The 24,559-nt window shown below is 37.7% G+C and overlaps 1 protein-coding gene across 3 annotated transcripts in view; it reads left to right on the top strand.

Moving 5' to 3' along the window:
• Positions 1 to 24,559, top strand: part of UGGT2 (UDP-glucose glycoprotein glucosyltransferase 2) — a 195,987-nt gene that overhangs the window by 23,012 nt on the left and 148,416 nt on the right. For all 3 annotated transcript variants that reach the window (XM_086709349.1, XM_025924004.2, XM_086709355.1), the window contains 4 exons: positions 1,059 to 1,189; positions 1,897 to 2,009; positions 12,988 to 13,162; positions 17,863 to 17,959. In XM_086709349.1, coding sequence (XP_086565475.1) covers positions 1,059 to 1,189; positions 1,897 to 2,009; positions 12,988 to 13,162; positions 17,863 to 17,959 — 516 coding nt within the window. The remainder of the gene's footprint in view (positions 1 to 1,058; positions 1,190 to 1,896; positions 2,010 to 12,987; positions 13,163 to 17,862; positions 17,960 to 24,559) is intronic.

Raw genomic sequence — 24,559 nt, forward strand, 5'->3', positions numbered from 1 at the left:
ACCCAAATCTCCCTCACCACCCCCAGAGTTTCTCCATTCAGACAGTACCCTTTCCTCCTCCCCCAGGAGGGTGTCTGTAGTTGCACATCCCTTTTGTCCTCCCTTTTCACACCTGGGAACTGTGAGTGAAGCTCTGGGTCTGCCCCAGCTCAGCTCTTTTAATGAAGTTTCCATCAATTGATAGCTTAATGCCAAGGAGTAAAGGAGAGAAGACATGACCAGGGAATGTCTAGGGGCCAGTTTATGGGCGTCTGCGCCAGTTGGCTCCTGAGCTGCTATGCTGTTACCTTACCATCTCTGGCTGACACAGTGGCAACAGTGCAGATGATAAATACACCTCAGGTGGTGTAGAGAAAAGAAAAGGGCAAAAATATAGTTCTTTCCCTGGTTATTCCAAGAGTGTCACCAGGCCCTCTGTAGATCTCAGCTTCTGTTCTCCTTGGCCCTCTCCATCAGAAAGATCTGTCTCCCCTGGGGTGTCAGAGTTCTTAAATTCTAGGATTCATCCTTCTCTTTGGTGTCTTCAGGATCTTGGGAGATGGGTTTAGAGGAAACCAGCTTCAGGTTATTCTATACAAGAAGACCTTTCTCTTCTTTAAGGTCTGTTTCAAATTCTGTCTCCTAAAGTATTCTGGACATACTAATTGCATTTGGCTATGTGCACTAAATCTGAGTAGAATTTATTTATACATGTCATTTAAAATTTATTAACGATCATATTCTTCAATTTTTGCGTGCTGTTCATAGTGTCCTCTTAAATGATAAGTAGAGCCTGTATCTTTTCCTTGTTATTATAACTCCATAACCTTGGAGTGAATTGATCTGATATGCTGGCATCTTCCAAATAGATTGACAATATTATTTTTACCTGGACTTACATTGATTGTACCTCACTGGTAGATCCAAACGAAGTTAATAAAACAGATCTTGATTTTCCACTTTTCTCTAACCCCAGCCATAACCAAACTTAAGAAATGATTATATATTAGTTTTACAGTAGAGGTGTGTCAATGTATTGAAAATGAAATGACGTCCTTTTATTTTGAATTTTTTTATAGAATCTGCTTATTCTTATTACAATTTAATCCTGAAGAAAGCTGGACAATTCTTAGACAATTTACATATCAATCTCCTAAAGTTTGCTTTCTCTATAAGGGCATACTCACCAACTATTCAGATGTTTCAACAGGTACGTAGAAATACCCAAACTATAGGGGCGCCTGGGTGGCGCAGTCGGTTAAGCGTCCGACTTCAGCCAGGTCACGATCTCGCGGTCCGTGAGTTCGAGCCCCGCGTCGGGCTCTGGGCTGATGGCTCAGAGCCTGGAGCCTGTTTCCGATTCTGTGTCTCCCTCTCTCTCTGCCCCTCGCCCGTTCATGCTCTGTCTCTCTCTGTCCCAAAAATAAATAAACGTTGAAAAAAAAAAAAAGTATAAAAAAAAAAATACCCAAACTATAATTGACAAAGAGGCATGCTGGTAGTATACATAAATCTATCTTAATGTGAGTATCTTTGGTTCCAAAGGATCTACAAACTTACAATACCTGGTTCCGTAGCCTATCATTGATTATATTATCATTGTTATTGATTGTAATTGAATATATTATATAATTTTATAGTTCTGTGGAATAAGGAGATTATGAGGACAAATCATTATTGACATGAACAGTAATGAAAGTTTTAATTTGGAATTTTTTCAATAACTTTGAAGCATGTATTTCCTACTATAAAGTTGATTTTGTTAAAGTATTTGATTCTGAGTGTAGATATTTTTTTACTTAGAGCAATAACTTGATAGTAGTTGATGAGTTATTTTAATCAAAGGAATGCATGAGTTTTAAAGATTATATTGTAATTATCAACTACTGTAGCTAAATATAATCTTTGAAATCTTAGATTGCAGCTGATGAGCCCCCGCCAGATGGTTGTGATGCATTTGTGGTTATCCATAAAAAACACACCTGTAAAATTAATGAGATTAAAAAGCTGCTGAAGAAGGCTACTTCAAGGTAAGTTAATAATAGCCTTTAGTGAAAGGTATGGTTTATAAAAAGAGATGAGGGTTGAAATAGAAATTTCTTATAATAAGCAATGTCTTCATTATTAAAAATTTGTATTAAAGCATGTGCTCTGGATTGAAAAAACTGAATGGGCTGGTAGTTAAGTCCTTTCAGTATTTTGTCTCAATTAGCTTTTGATTTTAGAATATAAATTATATCAAAATACCATAAAATACATGAAATATGTTTTATATAATCATAAAATGTTTTCTCAAACATGCAAAATTGTGTATTTATTTCACTTCTCTTTATTTTTTAAGTTTATTTGTTTTGAGAGAGAGAGAGAGAGAGAGAATGAATCCCAATGTGGGGCTCGATCCCATGACCCTGGGATCATGACCCGGTCCTAAATTGAGTCGGAAGGAAGCCCAACCTACTAAGTCACCCAGGTGACTCTGGCCTCCATCTCTTTAAGCTGAATGTATAACCTGGGAATAAAAAATTAATACTACAGTAATACACAGTATAGAGTTGCATTGTTATAATGTATTATTCAAAACTTTATTTTTTTACTTCTACATAGTTAATACAAAAGGATGTGGATAGTCAGAAGGAAATTATTAATTTATTTGTACCAGTGTGTGTTTTAGTGCCTGATTTATCTGTACTTTCAAAAGTATTAAAGTTGTTTCTCTAATTTTGAAAGAGCTATTTATATGTTAAACAGTAATATAGATATAGTAATTCATATCAGTACTTCCCTTGTTTGTTGGAAACCTTTTAAAATATTTGGTTATATTTTATATTAATTTTAATGTACAGAAGGCTTTTTATTTTTATGTAGGCAAATTTTGTGTGTGTGGGTGTGTGTGTTTATAGTTTTTCCAAACATGCATGAGAGATGTTAAATTTTACAGTTGCTTTCCTAAAGTTTTTCCTTTCATTCTACCTTAAACTTTTAATCCATTAATTTTAAACTTTTAATTCATGTAATTTATTATTATGAAAGGTAAGGAGCCTATCAGATCTTTTTCCCTTCAGATGGCTAGTCAATTAAATATTCATTATATTTGTTATGCTCTATGACATAGCTACTCTGTATATTGCCTGTTTCTTATAGCAATGCCATGCTGTTTTAGTATTTGTTTTAAAATATATTCTGATACCTAATGATACAATTTCATTGCTACTTTATTTCCTCCAAATTTTTTTATAGTTCTATGCATTTTTTGATGCTTTCAGATTAATACTAGAGTCCCTTTTCTCCTGCAAAAATGAGCATCGGTAGGATTTTAATCAGAATTATGAGGGGTTCCTGGGTGGCTCAGTCAGTTAAGCATCTGAATCTTGATTTCAGCTCAGGTCATGATCTCACAGTTCCTGGGACTGAGCCTCACATCAGGCTCCACACCGACAGCATGGAGCCTGCTTTGGATTCTCTCTCTCTCTCTCTCTCTCTCTCTCTCTCTCTCTCTCTCTCTCTCTCTCTCTCTCTCTCTGCCTCTCCTCCACTCACACCCTCTCATTCTCTCTCTCTCTCTCAAAATAAATTAAAAAAAACCCAAACAATTGAATCTTTATTATACTGGGTCTCGCAACAGATGACATGGTGTGTCTTCTATTCATACTGTCTTTTAAATGTTAACGTTTTGTAGTAATCTGTGTTTTTTAAATCAGACATAGTGGGGTGCCTGGGTGACTCATTCGGTTAAGCATCTGACTCTTGGTTTTGGCTCAGGTCATGATCTCACCATTTGTGGGATTGAGCCCCAAATGGGGTTCCATGCTGACAGCACGGAGTCCGCTTAGGATTCTCTCTCTCTCTCTCTCTCTCTCTCTCTCTCTCTCTCTCTCTCTCCCCCCCCCCGTCTCTCTTGCATGCATGCTCTCTCAAAATAAATTTTTTTAAATATAATTTTTTTTTTCAACGTTTATTTTTTATTTTTATTTTTGGGACAGAGAGAGACAGAGCATGAACAGGGGAGGGTCAGAGAGAGAGGGAGACACAGAATCGGAAACAGGCTCCAGGCTCTGAGCCATCAGCCCAGAGCCCGACGCGGGGCTCGAACTCACGGACCACGAGATCGTGACCTGGCTGAAGTCGGCCGCTTAACCGACTGCGCCACCCAGGCGCCCCTAAATATAAATTTTTTTAATCTATTGAGATGAATACAAAGTTTTTCTCATTGGACATACTGTGTATTATGGTAATAAATGTTAAAATATTATACCATCTTTGCATTTGTTAATGGTGTGAGATTATCTTAATTTCTCTTAAGATTGCTTATGTTTTCATTAAGATTCATGCTTCTTTTTTAATAGATGATATTAGATTAGCTATTATTTAAATTATTAATGCCATCTTTTTATTTTTTGGAGAGAGCGAGCAGGAGAGAGGGGCAGTGGGAGAGAGAGAGAATCTTAAGCAGCAGGCTCCACATTCAGCACAGAGCCCAACACAGGGCTCAATTCCATGATCCTGGGATCATGACCTAAGCTAAAATCCAGAGTTAGGTGCCCAACCAACTGAGCCACTGAGGCTAATGCCACCTTTTTTTTTTTTTTAATCATTCTAGCTTCATATAGTATATTACACAACTTACCATGTTATTTTTGTAAATTCTGGTATTCTTTTACATATAAATATCATTGAAAATAAGTATACCATAGAAATTACCAATTCCTTTTTAAAAATACAGCCACTTATTTCTCAAAGGAGTTTGATCCAGGTGTTTAGTACTCTTATGCAAGTTTTAGATCCCTTAGCTTCTGTGGAAAGTACCCTGTGCTGTGTTTTAAGGGTCCAGCACTGAATTTTGTTGTTTTTATTATTTAAGTATAGTTGATATACAACATTGTCTTTTAACTTCAGGTGCACCACGTGGTAATTTAACAATTCTGCCCATCATGCAGTGCTCACCATGAGAAATGTGGTTACCCTCTGTCACCACACAGCGTTATTATAACATTATTGGCTATATTCCTTCTGCTGTACTTTTCATCTCCACGACTGACTTATTTTATAACTAGAAGTTTGAACCTCTTCATCCCCTTCACCTATTTTGCCCATCCTCCCTACTCTTCTCCTGTGGCCCCCAGTTTGTTCTGTGTATTTATCAATCTGTTTCTGGTTTTTTTGTTTTTTAGATTCCACATATAACTGAAATCATATGGTATTTGTCTTTTTCTTATTTCACTTAATACCCACTAGGTCTGTCTCTGTTGTCACAAATGGCAGAATCTTCAATTCCTTTATAGCTTTATAACACTAACTGGGAAATTGTCAGCCCTCATGCATTTTTTTTCTTTTCCTAGTGCATTTTTAAGCATAATTTTTGGTAACTTTCAACATTCTTAATTTTTGATGACTGACTTTATAATTTTCTTAAATACTCAATATTTAAATATTAAACGTAAAGTTAAATTAAGATTAAGAAAAATATTAGCATCAAGCATTTGGGAGAGGCGATCTGCAGTGGGCCCTCTGAGTCCTTGCATGTTCTTGGTCTGACGAGTAGAAAGTGGCTCTTTACTCGAGCCATTTCTCAGGGTTGTGTTTACAGCAGGCAACCTGGAGGAATGAAGTGATTTTTTTCCTTTTGGAAAGAAGAGCACGCTTCTTTACTGCTTGGTATAAAATAGTAGTTCGCCAATTAGTGTCCCTCAGCTATAACATATACCCTCTATTTGTGTAGTATCTATCCATTTAGATCCATATTTCAGAGGGGAGGGGCAGAGAGAGAGAGGGACACACAGAATCCAAAGCAGGCTCTAGGCTCTGAGCCATCAGCACAGAGCCCAATGCATGGCTTGAACTCATGAACCGTGAGATCATGACCTGAGTTGAAGTTGGACGCTTAACCGACTGAGCCACGCAGGCACCCCAGTTCTTGACCATTTTTGGAAGTAGGGTAGGATGTTGACAGACTATGGCTTTCCGGGAAAGGAAGGACAAGGTCCCCATGGTTTGGTGAAGACAAAAGCTCGACACTTTTTTTTTTTTTCCTACTGCTCCTCTCTCTCTCTCCCTCTGCCATTTTGTACTCTCTGTGTTCCTGGCTTGGTGATAGCAGTTTTCTGATAACTTTCTGTAGCCCCTGCCACGACTCCTTGATATGTGTTCCTCCAGGAAGAGGCACCCAAACTCAACTGATGGGGTTTCGAAGGTGTTCACAATGGGCAAGAGTTTAGAATGATCTCTAGACCAATTCAGTGAAGTTTTATTGTTGTAGCTTCCATGAGTGAATAGCAACTGGTACTGATATTGTATATGTTTATACGGTGAATACTCATGAAGTCTCCAGGGAGATACTCATTCGGGGACTGCCACATGTACTGTCTGTTCCCAGGTGAATAACCTAGAATCCCAGGGGGAGAAAGTTGAACTACAATCCCAACTTGAGTAACTGAGTGGCTGCTGGAATTCCCAGAGGCAGTTTCGAGTACAGCAGCGCCACCTACCTGACTCAGCCATCAAGTGTAACCCTTTTTCAAAAGCAGCTCAGTAAGAGCTCTTACTGAACCTGAAGACCTGACCCAGGGAAGCCTTATGACTCTGACATCTGATGTTTACATTTTGGCATAGGTCAAGTAGGATTCAGTGACTAATGAGATAGTCCTGGACTAATGAGATAGACTTGGACTCCACAAGTCTCTCTGGTCAGTTGAAAATGGTATATTCAAGAGCATAGTTGTCTTGACTTAGCATGATCTTAGATTTACATGAAAAAGTGGTAGCTGCCCTTGGGGACAAACCATGTGCCCCATTCCACTACCTCAAGTGAAGTTTCTTGGCTCAGTGGAGCTCTCAGTCCACAGTGGTTTTCCTTAATGCCTGGACTAAGTTACTGGTCTGTTCAGCTAAGGTAAAGCTGGTTGTATCTTTTTTTTTTTTTTTTTTTTTTTAAATGTTTGAGAGAGAGAGACAGCATGTGAGCAGGGGAGGGGCAGAGAGAGAGACAAAGAATCTGAAGCAGGCTCCAGGCTCTGAGCTGTCAGCACAGAGCCTGATGTGGGGCTCGAACCCATGAACCGCGAGATCATGACCTGAGCCGAAGTCAGATGCTTAACCGACTGAGCCCCCTTGCCAGGCGCTCCAAAACTGGTGATGTCGGCAGTCTGCTGCTGCTGTTCAGTCAGGCCCCAGCTATGTAACACCAATAGCAGATGTGTTCATTCAGTGGGCAGAGTTCAAGGCAGTCCTCCTACCTCTGACCCCTTGATGAAATTTGGTACATTTATACTGACTCTTGGGCTGTTGCCAGAGGCCTACCTGTCTGGTCTGCCAGTTGGGGGACTACCAACCGGCAAAGCAGAGGCACCCCTCTTTGGGGCTGTATGCTGCGAGAATAAATCACAGCTTCCCATCTGCCAGTCTGAGTAGATACACACGGTGTTAGACCCATTCTTTTAGTCTGAGTCAAGTTAAGCTGCTTACCACTTAAAACATAACAATGTACTAGCCAAAAAAAGGTAGAATGATTTGTTTTTTCCCTACCTCCTGATCAAAGATCTGTGCTGTGGATCCGCCCTAGAATTTGACAGATGTTATATTAAAATGTGCTTATGTGTTTGAGAGAAGGTGACAGGAATCCTTGGCATCCTAGGTAAGTATGATTTTTCTCCTCCCTGCCCCCAACAGGGAAATAAAACTATTAAGGAGGTTTTTTTGTCTCTTGCTTTTTTGAAATTGGGATGATAAAAATGCCACATAGGAAAGAACGGTGTGGCACCTGGGTGACTTGGTCAGTTCAGCATCTGACTCTTGGGTTTGGCTCAGGTCATGATCTCGTGGTTCGTGGGATTGAGCCCCGTCTCAGGTTCCACACTGATGACATGGAGCCTGTTTAGGATTCTCTTTCTCCTTCTCTCTCTGCCCCTCCCTCACTCTGTCTCTCTCAGAAATTAACTTAGCATAGTTCCTGTTTTTAATTTTTTGTTTTTATGATTTAAAAATGGAAAAAATAAACCAAGGGTTTAGCTCAAGGCAAAAGAAAATAACATGAATGCAAAGGTAATAGAATTTTTCCTTTTCTGTTGTTACTAATCAGTCATTTCTTTAAAGAAAAACTAAAAATCTAACCCAGAAAACATGAAAGAAAATGAAAACTGAAGAAAATTTAGGGATGAGAAACATCTACAGAGGGGAAAAAGTATGTTACTGACATACTTTATATGTATGTGTATATATGTGTGTGTGTATGTGTGTGTGTATATAGATAGAGATATAGATGTATGTATATGTATGTTATTTGCTTAAATAAGAAAACAACCACTGTGGATGAATATTGATAGTGTGTCCTGAACCAAGGATCATGTGCCTAAGATTCACAAAAAGAAAAGTGTGTTAACCTAATGCTATAAATAGCTTCTCTCAGGCTGTGGAATTGATTTGGCCCTACCTACAAGCTGATAAGCTTGCCTCTGGCTGTTTCATGGATTCTGGCCAAAGACAGGAGGCTCTTTGTCAGAAACAAAGAACTATTTATTCATGGACACAACGGCCATGCATTAGCATATGGTTAGCACCAGTTCCCTTGGCTCCACATACCCCCGGGCTGAAAATGGACCCACAAGAATACTACACAAGCGGTGGGTAGGTTGCAGCTGAAGGACACAGAGCTGGGGGAGCTTTATCGATTATAACAAGCAGTAAGCAACCTGCTGTTTGTCCCAGAGTGAGATGGTAACATACCCCTCAAAGTTACTTGCTGCGAACCCTGAGAAATGGCCTGTCAGTCTTGACATAGCCAGAAGGACAGTCAAGGGCCCTGGCAGAGTGCCTCTCCCAACAATCCATCCCTTGGCCTGGCAAATTCTTGACCAAACTCCTATTTTTATGAGCGATTCTGTTGTCTCTTAAAGTGTTTAGTTAAGGCTACTGTCAACAGGACTCCAAGTGGCAGGATGAGGTCCATCTGCAGGATTAGCCTCAGCCATGCCTGCAGGATTCCAGGTTCAGCCAACTCTGAATAAGTCCCAAGGGGCCTAGTATGTCCTCTTTTGGACAGGTGGGATGTAGTCTAATATCGGTCTTCCATCGCTTACAACCTGTACGAGGGAGTTTATATCTACCTGATCTTTGCTGGCACTGCACATATTCACTGGGGACGATAAAAGGGTCAAAAAAGCAATCCCCATCCCCAGTGGAACTGGGCCCACTTTTCCCAAATACATTAAACCTAAAAGTGGCACATGTCGCTCCAGTTCCAAAATTGTTAAACTTGCACCTCGTAGCTGCAGCGTCAGTCTTCATACATGGCCTAAACCAAGGCTTCTCCGGGCACAGAAGTACAGGGAATTGCATGATTAATATTCAGATGAAATTTTTCCAGTCTTCGTATTCATACATGAATTTGGGGTGGGGGGCATCTACAGTCGGGAGATCTTTGTCTCTGGGAAATCTGTTCCCTTTCTTCTAGTTTTTATTTTCAGCCTAAAGATTTATCTACGAGCATTGTTTCATTAGCAGTCTTTCCAATTACTAATAATAGCAAATTATTTGAAAGAATTATCTTTCAGACTAATATTAAAATATAAGGTATCCTGTATAAATTCTGAAATGTACTTCTATAGTACTGATTTGATAAAAATCAGTTTTTTTACATGACAGTCCATTTGACTTAGTGCCATTTGAGTTCCAAGGTATCAGTGAAAATAAATGATGTTAATAATTTCATCTAGTTTGATTCCTTTTTACTTTTTAAATGTGAAGTGTGGGTTTAGTATTTTTTTGTGTTTATTAATAGGATCCTACGAAAAATAGCAACTCATTCCGTTTTCTTGTTTTGTGTATTCATCTGTCTTCATCTGTTGCAGAAGAGATGTTGTGAATTCAGCTCTTCTTTGGATAAGATTTCGTTTCAGGTTTCAAATATCCAAACATTGGGGCGCCTGGGTGGCTCAGTCGGTTAAGCATCCGACTTCATCTCAGGTCATGATCTCGCGGTCCGTGAGTTCGAGCCCCACATGGGGCTCTGGGCTGATGGCTCAGAGCCTGGAGCCTGTTTCCCATTCTGTGTCTCCCTCTCTCTCTGCCCCTCCCCCGTTCATGCTCTGTCTCTCTCTGTCTCAAAAATAAACTTAAAAAAAAAAATTCAAATATCCAAACATTAACAGTAATATTTGTAAAATCCTATCTTATGTTAAATGCTAATAAATACAGATGAATGTGTAAAACTTGAAAAGAAATTTATTAGAAGAATGTTGATGAGTGTGCATACATACTGTGAAAGTCCTCTGTAAACCAGTGTAAAGATTCTTGAACTCAGGTCATTTATACACCTGAAGTAAACCCCATTCCCCATACTGAAGTCCACAAATTTCACATGCTTTAAGCCAAATAATTGGTGGAAAGTTTTCATTCTGTTAGATTTATTGAGCACTTGAGTGATTTGGATTTAAAGAAAGTTAAGCTAATAACCAGGAACATAGTATTTTAGTCATTTTTAAAATGTAAAAGTAAACTTATATTCATTGGTAAGCCTTATTCTGTAATAATTAAACAAAATAGAAATTTGAATTTCTCTATTAGAAGGCATAATTTATACATGTACAATTTTCCAGCCATGCCAGAAAATTGAAACATTAATTATTTACCATAGTTTGTTGTAGAAAGTCTGTAAATTTCTTATCAGTATTTTAGAAATGTTTCTCTAACAGGCCATGGTTATCACTAGATGATTTTATCAATTTCTGTTTAGCTCAAATAAGTAATAGAATATTCTGTAATTTTTCATATTTAAAATTATACTTTTTAAAATTTTTTTCTAGTGTTTATTTTTGAGAGACAGAGTGTGAGCAGGGGAGGGACACAGAGAGAGAGAGACAGACAGACAGAATCTGAAGCAGGCTCCAGGCTCCAAGCTGTCAGCACAGAGCCCGACACAGGGCTTGAACTCACAAAACCTGAGATTGTGACCTCAGCCAAAGTCGGATGCTTAACCAGTTGAGCCACCCAGGCACCCCTAGGATTATACTTCTTGATAAAAATATTCAATTTTCATTTTAAATTTTGATTGAGAATTTTCATTCTTACACTAGGCAGGTTAATTACCGTGGGTGAATTAAAAAATGTAAAGAAAATATGCCTACAAAATAACTTCCCTTACATACAAAACAATATAATAAACATAAAATAAGATTGTAATATAAACATGCTGTAAAATTTTATAGTTATGTCAATAAGTGAAAAAGAATCCTATATGTATCTAGTGTATGGAACCTGAGGGAATCAATAGAAAATGACCTAACAATTCAGTATTTTCATCTAAGTGTAGTATTTGTCTCTATTGTTTTGATGCATTTTATGTTTATTTACACTAAAAGGACATGTTCCCAATGTATTAAGTTTAAACATTGAAAATTAGAATAATGCGACATATACATACAGCAAATTATATGATTCTTATTTATTCCAGTTTTCTAGAACTCTCCATAATCAACAGTGCTATTAAGTTCTTGTATGCCTTTTTGGAAATAAGATTATATGATCATAACTATATAGATAAATACCCCCTACTTTCATCATTAATGGTGGTATAACGTCCAACACTTGGTTGGATGTTCTGTGGATCTTTGATAGTACTCTTGGTCGATAGTTTAAGTAAATGGAGGTTTGCTAGACGGAGAGAAAAATGATCATTTCTTGAGCATCACACATGTGCTTCATGCTCTGCTAGATGATTTGCAAGTCCTTTTGGTAAAGCTACCTAGGCGGTAGCAAGAATTCCTCCTCTTGAGCAGATAAAGAAATAAGCCCAAGAGAGATCAAATCACTGGTGCAGGGACACATAGCTGGTAAGTAGTTAAATTAGAACTTGAATCCAATTCTGCCTAATTTCAAAACCCACAGCCTTTTCACTAGCATGCTGTAGCTTTGTTATTCATACCCCCTTTCCCTCTCCCCTTTTCTTTGTATTTGTGTTTTAAAGGTAGTAAATGACTAAAAGGCTATAGAGATCTGAATTCATTAAATGTTACTTCTCAACACCTTTGTTATTCAGTATCTCTTTTTTCTACCTATATAATTGTTAAAAGATGTGGCTTTAGGATTCCTATTTATGGATAAGAGTTGAAATTTGGCTTTCTGTTTGATCTTGCTGTGGATATTTAACTTGTCTGAGCCTCAGAAACCTTTAAAGTATTAAGTAAATGATAGTAACTATCTACAGGAATTGTTGGGAAGATAGAATGTAATATGTACAAAAAATCTAGCATAGTGCCTGGAAAATTAAAAGATATCAAAGTCTGTTTATGATAGGGCTGGACTATAGTATTTCTCTGATTATCCTTGCGGGTTTAATGGGTTGTTATTAAGTACTGATAATCTTTGATATAGTGCCTTTGTTTTTTAAATATTCGGAACCCATTTTCAGGAAACACGAGCTATGAAAAATTATATACTCTTCTAATTGAACAAAATATAGATTTTATTTCGTTGAAAAATATATTGCCATTATATGTTGTTATTTAAAGATTGTGAACTTTCGCCATTAAAAATATTCATAATACTCAGTTTTGGGTTAACCAGGTTTCTTTTCTGTCTTTAGTAGAAGCCACTTTCTATTGATTCCCTCTGATTTCATATATTAGATGTATTCTTTCTCAGTTATTGACATATATCCATAAAATTATGCAGCATGTTTATATTGTATTCTGTCTTATGTGTGTATTGTTTTGTGTATGAGTAAAGTTATTTTGCAGGTATATTTTGTTTACATTTTTTAATTCTCCCATAGTAGTTACTATGTTAACTGTGGTAAATGAAAATTTACCACAGGAAGTTTAAACTCTTTTTGGTGATACACAGACACACACACACACACACACACACACACACACACACACACACACATACATACACACACGAAACGTGTGTATATTTTATCTGTAAGTTATTTGATAAGCAGAAATTATAAAAGGTCATGATGTATTTCCCATATGTTCTTTGACTTTTTTAAAAGTTTGTGTTTTGTTTTCATTTTAGGCCCAGACCTTATCTATTTAAAGGAGATCATAAATTTCCTACAAACAAAGAGAACTTACCAGTGATTATACTCTATGCTGAAATGGGTACCAGAGCATTTGGTAAATTTCACCCAGTATTGTCTGAAAAAGCAAAAAATGGGGAAATCCTATATGTTCTTCGACATTATATTCAGGTACAGTTTTATCCGAGATTATTTTGGCTATAAAAAACCTGTTTAATAATTTCCTCACCAGATTTTACATGATTTCTTCCTGAACGGTTAAAGATTTAAAAAAAAAATGTTTTAAATTATTTATTTTGAAAGAGAGAGCTCATGAGAGCAGGGAAGGGACAGAGAAGAGAGAGAATCTCAAGCAGGCTCCTCTCTGTCAGTGCAGTCCCAATGTGGGCCTTGAACTCCTGAACAATGAGATAATGACCTGAGGCAAAACTCAGAGTCTGATGCTTAACCAACTGAGCCACCCAGGCACCCCTAAAGATTTTAAAAAATTAATACAACTATCAAATGTGAATTTTAGTGGAAAAATATATTGGGATTCTCTATGCTTTTCTGGAATTATCCTGTTGATATTTCTTTTCAGATTCCTTTCTTCTTAAATCTGAAACAGATTTAAAGCTTGGATAAAAACCAGAACCATAATGCATATAATATTTGCTAGGATTCATAGTTATTTTTAATGAAAATATTACTTCGAGAAAATCTAATTGATAATACTGATTATGTATATCATGTGAACCCTGATGCAGAAATGCTCTTAACTATGTCTTTGGACAGGTGACTATTTCTTTGTTCAAGTTTCTGGCCAAATGTGTTCCCACCTTTTCAACTTCTCATTGCTCTCACACTTTTATCACATTATTGTGGTCTAATGACCTTGTAGCACTCATTGCTATATCTCAAGTTTTCTTTTATACCTCTGCACTATCCATCCCCTCCACCCCACACAACCAAACTCACACATATTTACTAGAATATAATGACCATTAGAAGGACTTTTCTTATTTTACTGCTATATGCCCAACACGGAAAGAGTGTTTTATATTAAAATATATAATTACTTGCATAATAATGTATAAAGTAATAAAAGCATTGCAGATATACTTGTTAATTGCCTATCCATATTCTTCACCTATTTTTATCTTAGATTCTTTGGGTTTTTCTTTTTCTCATATACAGATTTTAACAAATATATTCTGAATACTAATCTTCCATAGCTTGCAAACATCTTCTAGTATATTTCTAGTATTAAAAAAAATTACGACATCTTTGGTTCAGCACAAGTATAGAGATTTAATCAGACTTATCCACCTTTTCTTTAATGGTTTCCTTTGCGGTGTCATAAGGACATTCTCCTATATTTTCTTGTGACAAAATGCCATCCTTTATGTTTTGGTCTTTAATCCCTCTAGAATGTATTTGAATATGCTGTAAGGTAGAGATAGAATTCTAATTTTTCCATATAGAAGAGTATTGGCTCCCACATGATTTATTGAACAGTTAAGTCTTTATTCTAAGCCATCACATACATACCAAGTTTTCTTACAGGCCTGTATGTTTTTAGACTCTGTTCCAGTAATATATATGTATATTCTACACAAATATAACATTTTAATTGCAGCAGCTTTAAAATCTAAAGCAGTCTTGAGAAAGAAGAACAAAGCTAGAGGCACCATACGTCCTGATTTCAAACTATATTACAAAGCTGTAGTATTAAAACTGTGGTATTGGAATAAGAACGCATGGACCAGTGTAACAGAATAGAGAACCAAGAAATAAACCCATACGTGTATAGTCAACTAATATTCAGCAGGGGATCCAAGCCTACTCAGTTAAACGATGCTGGAAAAACTAGATAACCACATGCAAATGAATGGAACTGGCCCCCTATCTTATAACACTCAAAAAAATTAACTTAAAATGTATTTAAAATGTAAACGTAAAATGTGAAAGCATGAGGGTGCCACAGTGGCTCAGACGGTTAACATCTGACTCTTGATTTCAGCTCAGATCATGATCTCATAGTTCATGGGTTTGAGCCCTGCCTTAGCCTCCTCCATGTTGACAGCACAGAGCCTTGGGATTCTCCCTCTCTCTCTTCCCCTCCCCTGCTCGCTTTCTCTCTCAAAATAAAAATAAACTTAAAAAAAATGAAACTGTAAAAGTCCTAGAAGAAAACCTAAGAAAAAAGCGCCTTGATGGTGGTCTTGGCAGTGATTTTTTTGGATTTGACATCAAAAGCAAAGGCAACAAAAGTAAAAATAAAGAACAACAAAATTGAAAAGAAAAAATGAAGTGGGTCTACATCAAACTAAATTAAGCCTCTGCACGGCAAAGGAAACCATTAACAAAACCAAAGGCAATGGCTGGAATGGGAGAAAATATTTATAAATCATTTATGTAAGGAGGGGTTAATATCCAAAATATATAAGGAACTCCTACAACTCAGTATCAAAAAACAATCTGATTAAAAATTGGGCAAAGGACCTGAATAGGTATTTTTTCAAAGGAGACCTACAGATGGCCACATGTACATGAAAAGGTCTCAAAAAGACAAGTGTGAGGGGCGCCTGGGTGGCGCAGTCGGTTAAGAGGCCGACTTCAGCCAGGTCACGATCTCGCGGTCCGTGAGTTCGAGCCCCGCGTCAGGCTCTGGGCCGATGGCTCAGAGCCTGGAGCCTGTTTCCGATTCTGTGTCTCCCTCTCTCTCTGCCCCTCCCCCGTTCATGCTCTCTCTCTGTCCCAAAAATAAATAAATAAACGTTGAAAAAAAAATTAAAAAAAAAAAAAAGTGTGAGAGGATATGGAGAAAAGGGAGCCCTTTTGCACTGTTGATGGGAGTGTAAATTAGTGCAGCCACTATGGAAAACAGCTTGGAGTTCCTCAAAAAGTTTTAAGAAGAACGACCATGTGGTCTAGCATTTCTGCTTCTGGGTGAACATTCAAAGGAAAGAAAGCACTAACTTGAGAAGATCTCTGTGCTCTCGTGTTCACAGCAGCAATACCTACCATAACTGAGATGAGGGAACAGCCGAAGGGCTAGATGGGTCATGGGCATTGAGGAGGGCACTTTTAGGGATGAGCACTGGGTGTGATACATAAGAGATGAGTCACTGGGTTCTATCTCTAAAGCCAAGACTATGCTCTATGTTAACTTGAATTAAAAAAAAATGTCCCCCACGTGACTAATGTACACTATAGGGAGGTATGCTCATCTACTGAGAATCAGTGTCCCGAATTATTTTTTGGAGAATGCAGCCATTAAATATACTATGAAATCATACCAGCCAACTGTCTGGGCACTTTGTAGAATCAAATTACGGCTTTCTTTTTAACGAATGACCTATTGTACATTCAAAATAGTTATGTTTTAAATCTAGTCCATGTAATTCTAATAAAATGAACTTATTTATGCTGCTTTTGAAACAGATGCCTTTTTATGGGGAGAGAAGAAATAGAAAAATGAAGAAAGATTCTTCTCACCAATTGATTTAGTCTGTGAGCATTTTTGGTTTGCAAACCCAAACTTACTAAACTACCATTCAAATCTTATATTAATACATTTTCAAATGGAGACAGTAAATATGAATTTAATAAACATTTATCTTTGTTCCCAAGGAGCTAATAATATTTTGGAATTGATAATGGAAATTGGTTACATGAAATTGCATTTCTTTTATGAACTATAACAAAGTATATGGACTTGGAGCTTCAATTTGCTTCTCTACCAGCTGATTGCCTTTTTAGTGGATAGTCAGAATGCATTTTTAAATTGTGCTGTATGAAATTGAAAACTCTTTAAAATATTTTTAACTTTTTCAGATGACCATAATTAGAAGCAATTCAGTTTTCCCATGCTATCTTTCATTGTAGCACATGCCTGAGAAATTAGCAAGTTACATTGTCATGTGTGCAGCAGTGTTAAATACTTGTCTGCATATCTGAAACTAATTCTTCTATCTTCTTATTTGAAAAGATGTGGTGACTTCCTTGGTGGGGCAGTCTCTGCAAGTATATTTTGTATGTGCCCCTTACTTCAGACAGCTCCATGTGAAGCAATTGTTGCCCCTCATTGCAGAACAGATACTCATTTGTGGCATTGGGTATTTTAATCATTTAAAAACATGAAGAAAATGTAATCAAGTTGTTCAAGACACTGCATTTTCTTGCGTGTCTTTTGCCTCTACTCTTCAGTATTTGCTCTTGGCACCACTCTCGTTGTCCTACAGCTAGACAACGAGCAAGCAAACAGCATTTGCTGGTTTAGGAAATCTTGTGGCGTTCACCAAAAGGAGTACAGTTTTATTGAAACTTGATTGTATTGGAGCCTCTGTTAATTAACTCTTGGGAGAAATGGGGAAGTTACCACAAACAGAAAAAGATCAGATTTTTTTTTTCTTGTAAAGAGTAATTAAAACATTTGGGATGCCTGGGTGGCGTCAGTTAAGCGTCTGACTCCTGATCTTGGCTCGGGGGATGATTTCACGGTTCATGATTTTGAGCCCACATTGGGCTCTGTGCTGATGGCACGGAGCTTGCTTGGGATTCTGTCTCTCCTCCTCTCTGCCCCTCCCTTACTTGTGTGCGCAAGCTCTCTCTCTCCCTCTCTCTCTCTCAAAATAAATAAACTTAAAAAAAATTAAAACATTAGAGTCATTGCGAAGTTTTTAGAAAGTAAAGAAGTGGTAATCAACCAAATACTGGGTCCTTGATAAACTGTCTAGAGAGAGTATAAATATCCCCCAAATAATAATCCAGTGATTTAAAAAGTCAATATTAATAATTTACTCTAATGTCCTAATAAACATTGAATTTAAAAGAAGATGTTTGAATCAGTATTTTCTCTTTTTAAAAAAATAAATGTGTTTGAACAGAAACCAGTCTCACAGAAAATGTACTTATCTGGCTACGGTGTGGAGCTAGCAATTAAGAGTACAGAATACAAAGCTTTGGATGATACTCAAGTTAAAAGTAAGTTTACTCTCTGTACTTGAATAGAATAAAAACTTGGAGGCTTACAAACTTTGTTCTTTTAAAAATGTAATGACTATAGTCTTATGTATGATAATTTGAGGGGAGTTTGGGGCATTACGCCTGTCAAACGGTTATGCAGGTGTCCTAAGGTGAGCTCAGGGAGGGCAGGAACCTCCCGTGGAGCAGAAGGGCAAAAGCTCGCTTGATCTTGATTTTCAGTACGAACACAAACCGTGAAAGCGGGGCCTCACGATCCTTCTGATCTTTTGGGTTAGACATGTTCTCCTTAGTTTAGAGTTTAATTTAATTTAATTTTATTATTTTTTGAATTTTTAAATTTTTTTTAAAATTTACATCCAAATTAGTTAGCATATAGTGAAACAATGATTTCAGAAGTAGATTCCTTAGCACCCCTTACCCATTTAGCCCAGCCCCCCCCCACAACCCCTCCAGTAACCCTCAGTTCTCCATATTTATGAGTCTCTTCTGTTTTGTCCCCCTCCCTGTTTTTATATTATTTTTGCTTCTCTTCCCTTATGTTCATCTGTTTTGTCTCTTAAAGTCCTCATATGAGTGAAGTCCTATCATTTGTGTCTTTCTCTAATTTCACTTAGCATAATACCCTCCAGTTCCATCCACGAAGTTGCAAATGGCAAGATTTCATTCTTTTTGATTGCCGAGTAATACTCCATTGTGTGTGTGTGTGTGTGTGTGTATATATACACACCACATCTTCTTTATCCATTCATCCATCAACGGACATCTGGGCTCTTTCCATACTTTAGCTATTGTTGATAGTGCTGCTATAAACATGGGGGTGCATGTGTCCCTTCGAAACAGCACACCTGTATCCCGTGGAGAAATGCCTAGTAGTGTAATTGCTGGGTCATAGGGTAGTTCTATTTTTAGTTTTTTGAGGAACCTCCATACTGTTTTCCAGAGTGACTGCACCAGCTTGCATTCCCACCAACAATGCAAAAGAGCTCCTCTTTCTCCGCATCCTCGCCAACATCTGTTGTTGCCTGAGTTGTTAATGTTAGCCATTCTGACAGGTGTGAGGTGGTATCTCAGTGTGGTTTTGATTTGTATTTCCCTGATGATGAGTGATGATGAGCATTTTTTCACGTGTCAGTTGGCCATCTGCATGTCTTCTTTGGAAACGTGTCTCTTCATGTCTTTTGCCCATTTCTTCACTGGATTATTTGTTTTTTGGGTGTTGAGTTTGATAAGTTCTTTATAGATTTTGGATACTAACCCTTTATCTGATATGTCATTTGCAAATATCTTCTCCCATTCTGTCGGTTGCCTTTTAGTTTTGCTGATTGTTTCCTTCACTGTGCAGAAGCTTTTTATTTTGATGAGGTCCCAGTAGTTCATTTTTGCTTTTGTTTCCTTTGCCTCTGGAGACGTGTTGAGTAAGAAGTTGCCGCAGCCAAGGTCAGAGAGGTTTTTGCCTGCTTTCTTCTCAAGGATTTTGGTGGCATCCTGTCTTACATTGAGGTGTTTCATCCATTTTGAGTTTATTTTTGTGTAAGAAAGTGGTCCAGGTTCATTCTTCCGCATGTCGCTGTCCAGTTTTCCCAGCACCACTTGCTGAAGAGACTGTTTTTATTCCATTGGATATTCTTTCCTGCTCTGTGAAAGATTAGTTGGCCATACGTTTCTAGGTCCATTTCTGGGTTCTCTATTCTGTTCCATTGATCTGAGTGTCTGTTCTTGTGCCAGTACCATACTGTCTTGGTAATTACAGCTTTGTAGTGTAGCTTGAAGTCTGGGATTGTGATGCCTCCTGCTTTGGTTTTCTTTTTCAAGATCACTTTGGCTATTTGGGGTCTTTTCAGGTTCCATACAGATTTTAGGATTATTTGTTCTAGCTCTGTGAAGAATGCTGGTGTTACTTTGATAGGGATTGCACTGAATAATGAGATTGCTTTGGGTAGTATCAACATTTTAACAATATTTGTTCTTCCTATCCAGGAGCATGGAATCTTTTTCCATTTTTCTTGTGTCTTCTTTCATAAGCTTTCTATAGTTTTCAGTGTATAGATTTTTCACCTCTTTGGTTAGATTTATTCCTAGGTATTTTATGGTTTTTGGTGCAACTGTAAATGGGATCGATTCCTTGATTTCTCTTTCTGTCGCTTCATTGTTGGTGTAGAGGAATACAACTGATTTCTGTGCATTGATTTTCTATCCTGCAACTTTGCTGAATTCATGAATCAATTCTAGCAGCTTTTTGTGGAATATTTTGGGTTTTCCATATAGAGTATCATGTCATCTGCGAAGAGTGAAAGTTTGACCTCCTCCTGGCCGACTTGGATGCCTTTTATTTCTTTGTGTTGTCTGATTGCAGAGGCTAAGACTTCCAATACTATGTTGAATAATCGTGGTGAGAGTCGACATCCCTGTCTTGTTCCTGTCCTTAGGGGAAAAGCTCTGTTTTTCCCCATTGAGAATGATATTAGCATTGGCTCATTCATATATGGCTTTTATGATCTCGAGGTATGCTCCTTCTATCCCTACCTTCTTGAGGGTTTTTATCAAGAAAGGATGCTGTATTTTGTCAAATGCTTTCTCTGCACCTATTGAGAGGATCGTATGGTTCTTGTCCTTTCTTTTATTGATGTGATGAATTGCATTAGTTGTTTTGCAGATATTGAACCAGCCCTGCATCCCAGGTATAAATCCCGCTTGGTCGTGGTGAATAATTTTTTTAATGTATTGTTGGATCCGGTTGGCTAATATCTTGTTGAGGATTTTTGCATCCATGTTCATCAGGGAAATTGGTCCATAGTTCTCCTTTTTTAGTGGGGTCTTTGTCTTGTTTTGGAATCAAGGTAACACTGGCTTCATAGAAGAGTTTGGAAGTTTTCCTTCCATTTCTATTTTTTGGAACAGCTTCAAGAGAATAGGTGTTAACTCTTCCTTAAATGTTTGGTAGAATTCCCTTGGAAAGCCACCTGGCCCTGGACTCTTGTTTTTTGGGAGATTTTTGATTACTAATTCGATTTCTTTACTGGTGATAGGTCTGTTCAAATTTTCTATTTCTTCCTGTTTGTTTTGGTAGTTTATATGTTTCTAGGAATTTGTACATTTCTTCCAGATTGCCCATTTTACTGGCATATAATTGCTTATAATATTCTCTTATTATTTTTATTTCTGCTGTGTTGGTTGTAATCTCTCCTTTTTCATTCTTGATTTTATTTATTTGGGGCTTTCCATTTTTCTTTTTATCAAACCGGCTAGTGATTTATTAATTTTGTTAATTCTTTTAAAGAACCAGCTTCTGGTTTCATTGAACTATTCTACTGGGGTTTTTTGTTTGTTTCCTTTTTGTTGTTTTGTTTCGATAGCATTGGTTTCTGCTCTACTGTTTATTATTTCCTGTCTTCTGTTGGTTTGGGGTTTTATTTGCTGTTCTTTTCCCAGCTCCTTAAGGCGTAAGGTTAGGTTGTGTATCTGAGATCTTTCTTCCTTCTTTAGGAAGTCCTGGATTGCTATATACTTCCCTCTTATGACTGCCTTTGCTGCATCCCAGAGGTTTGGGGCTGTGGTTTTATCATTTTCATTGACTTCCATATACTTTTTAATTTCCTCTTTAACTGCTTGGTTGGCCCATTCATTCTTTAGTAGAATGTTCTTCAGTCTCCAAGTATGTGTTAGCTTTCCCAGTTTTTTCTTGTGGTTGATTTTGAGTTTCATAGTGTTGTGGTCTGAAAATATGCACGGTATGATCTCAATCTTTGTGTACTTACTTAGGGCTGATTTGTGTCCCAGTATATGGTCTGTTCTGGAGAACATTCCATGTGCACTGGAGAAGAATGTATATTCTGCTGCTTTAGGATGAAATGTTCTGAATATATCTGTTAAGTCCATCTGGTCCAGTATGTCATTCAAAGCCATTGTTTCCTTGTTGAATTTTTGATTAGATGATCTGTCCATTGTTGTGAGTGGGGTGTTGAAGTCTCCTACTATTACGGTATTACTATCAATGAGTTTTTTTATGTTTGTGATTAATTAACATATATTTGGGTGCTTCCACATTTGGCGCATAAATGTTTACAGTTGTTAGGTCTTCTTGGTGGACAGACCCCTTGATTATGATATAATGCCCTTCTGCATCTCTTGCTGCAGTCTTTATTTTAAAGTCTAGATTGTCTGATATAAGTATGGCTACTCCAGCTTTCTTTTGTTGACCATTAGCATGATAGATGGTTCTCCATCCCCTTATTTTCAATATGAAGGTGTCTTTAGGTCTAAAGTGGGTCTCTTGTAAATAGCATACGGATGGGTCTTGTTTTCTGATCCATTCTGTTACCCTGTGTCTTTTGATTGAAGCATTGAGTCCATTGACGTTTAGAGTGAGTACTGAAAGATAAGAATTTATTGCCATTATGATGCTTGTAGAGTTGGAGTTTCTGGTGGTGGTCTCTGGTCCTTTCTAATCTTTGTTGCTTTTGAGATATATATATATATTTTTTTTTTTTTTTCATCTTTTCTCCCCTCAGTCCCCCTTAAAATTTCTTATTTCTTGCAGGGCTGGTTTAGTGGTCACAAACTCCTTTAATTTTTGTTTGTCTGGGAAACTTTTTATCTCTCCTTCTATTTTGTAGAATTTAATTTTAAACTGAAAGAAATATGTTTAATATTGTGCTCCCAAAAACTTTTTTAGAAATTTGAAATAGCATATTATTTTCCTTTATCCAGTGGCTTCCCAACCATTTTCAGCAACATATAAAAAATGGTAACATGTGCGAGGCACACTGAGGTAACGAGGCTGGTTATGACTGGAGGTGACTGGCCCATGATGTGCCCAGCCACCTCCAGGATGGGGACCGGGTGTCTCAGGGGATCAGTATCTCAGTAAATCTGAAAGTCATTGGCAACACATGGTCTTAGGGAGCTTTGTCTCAAGTAATCATAATAAAGTTAGGATGATGATGCTGTTCTTGAAGTAAGACAGGAGAGGCCTGTGAATTGCTACATTGGATGAAGTAGATTGATTAGATTTGTGTCTACAAACTGATATCTGTCCATGGTTGTGCATTCTAACTGCAGGCCCCAGATGAAGGACTCTGGAGACCTGAACAAGATGAATAAGTTTTCAGATTCTTAGGAAAATCTTTTCTTCTCTGGTTCATCTGAAATTTATTTATACCTGATTCTTGGTTAAGAGTTTTTAATTCATTTTTTTATAGGCTCTCAGATGTGGCTTCTGCTTCAACTTTATTTTTCTATCCAGGATCTGGTCCTGGAGGCCCTGCCCTGATCAGACTTCTCTCTGGCCATTCCTCCTGAATGTGCTTCAGATAAAGATCTGTATTCCTGTTAAGTCCTACCAGTTAAAGAGTTACTGGAAAAGTAATAGTCAGATTTTATGTATTTCTATATTGCTTATATATAGCCTTATAATGCTTTATAATTTAGTATCTTAGTTTACAGTTATATTAGTAACAGGCATTTTCTAGCTATCCTTGGGCTTGTGGAGTTTTCTTTAAAATGTCAGGTAAAAAAAAGGAAATTGAAAAAAATAATTTAAAAAATGTTAGGTGAAAAAAAATTTTAAACTCCGGTGATCACATGAATGATCTATATTACATATTTAACTCAGTTCATTTTTTCCCTTTGTGTACATGTGTCAGACTTCTAACTGGCCTTCTCTCTGATCTTTGGCCTTCTGTAACTTGACCCTCCCTCCTCCCCCATATAAATTAATGGATATTCTTGACAGTGCTTTCAGATTGAGTGCCTTATGCTGAAAATCTGACTTCGTGATTCTGCTGGTTAAAATCCTTAGTGGCCCCCCATAACCTCCCTCATAAATTACAGTACCATGGCATTGCAAAGAGAGCTTTCATACTCCATCCAGCCTCTTTCTGCCTTATCACTCTCCCATAGCCTCTCATTTGTACCCTCTGGTTCTGCAACACTAAACTACTATACAGAATAATTTTCTGTTCCCTGGATGCCTCCATGTTTGGCTCCATGCGAAGCCTTTATGACCTCTATAGAGTACTTTTATCCCTTAGCATATGCTGTTGCCTCTTCCTGAAACCTTCCGTCTTCTCCCACTTTCCTTTCATCAAAGCCTACGCATCTTTTAAGTCTCCTATCCATTAGTACCTGTGAGACGGCTGCCTACCGTTGTCTCTGTCGAGGGTGGTTTTCTCCTTTCTACATCCCATGTGTTGTGTGCTGCTTTCATGAAAACTTCACACAGTGCCTTAAAATTGTCTATTTGTCTCTCTCCTTTCCCCCAACTGGAGTTTCTTTCTTTTGTGTCTCTCTTCCTGGTGTGTATGTGGCAGGAGTCTTAGCAAACAGCCAGCAAATGTTTGTGTGATGAGGGACTAAAAGGGAGGAGAAGGAGGACTAGATCCAAACACCCAGCGCTTTTAGCTGTAGCCCTGAGGTGTGGGCCTTCAGAAGAGAGAGGAGGAGTGTACTTGAGGGGCACTGGTGCACCCTGAAAGCAGCCCCATGCTGTAGGAGGTCACGAGTTCTTGTGACCCCAAGTATCCTTTACATGTACCATTTACCTCCCTGTATGTTGTATTATTTGGTGAGTAATGGAGAAGGAAAGGGAGAGATGACTGT

This window comes from Puma concolor, chromosome A1 (genome assembly GCF_028749965.1).
Source record: "Puma concolor isolate L17-30 chromosome A1, mPumCon1.1.hap2, whole genome shotgun sequence".
Lineage (NCBI taxonomy): Eukaryota > Metazoa > Chordata > Mammalia > Carnivora > Felidae > Puma > Puma concolor.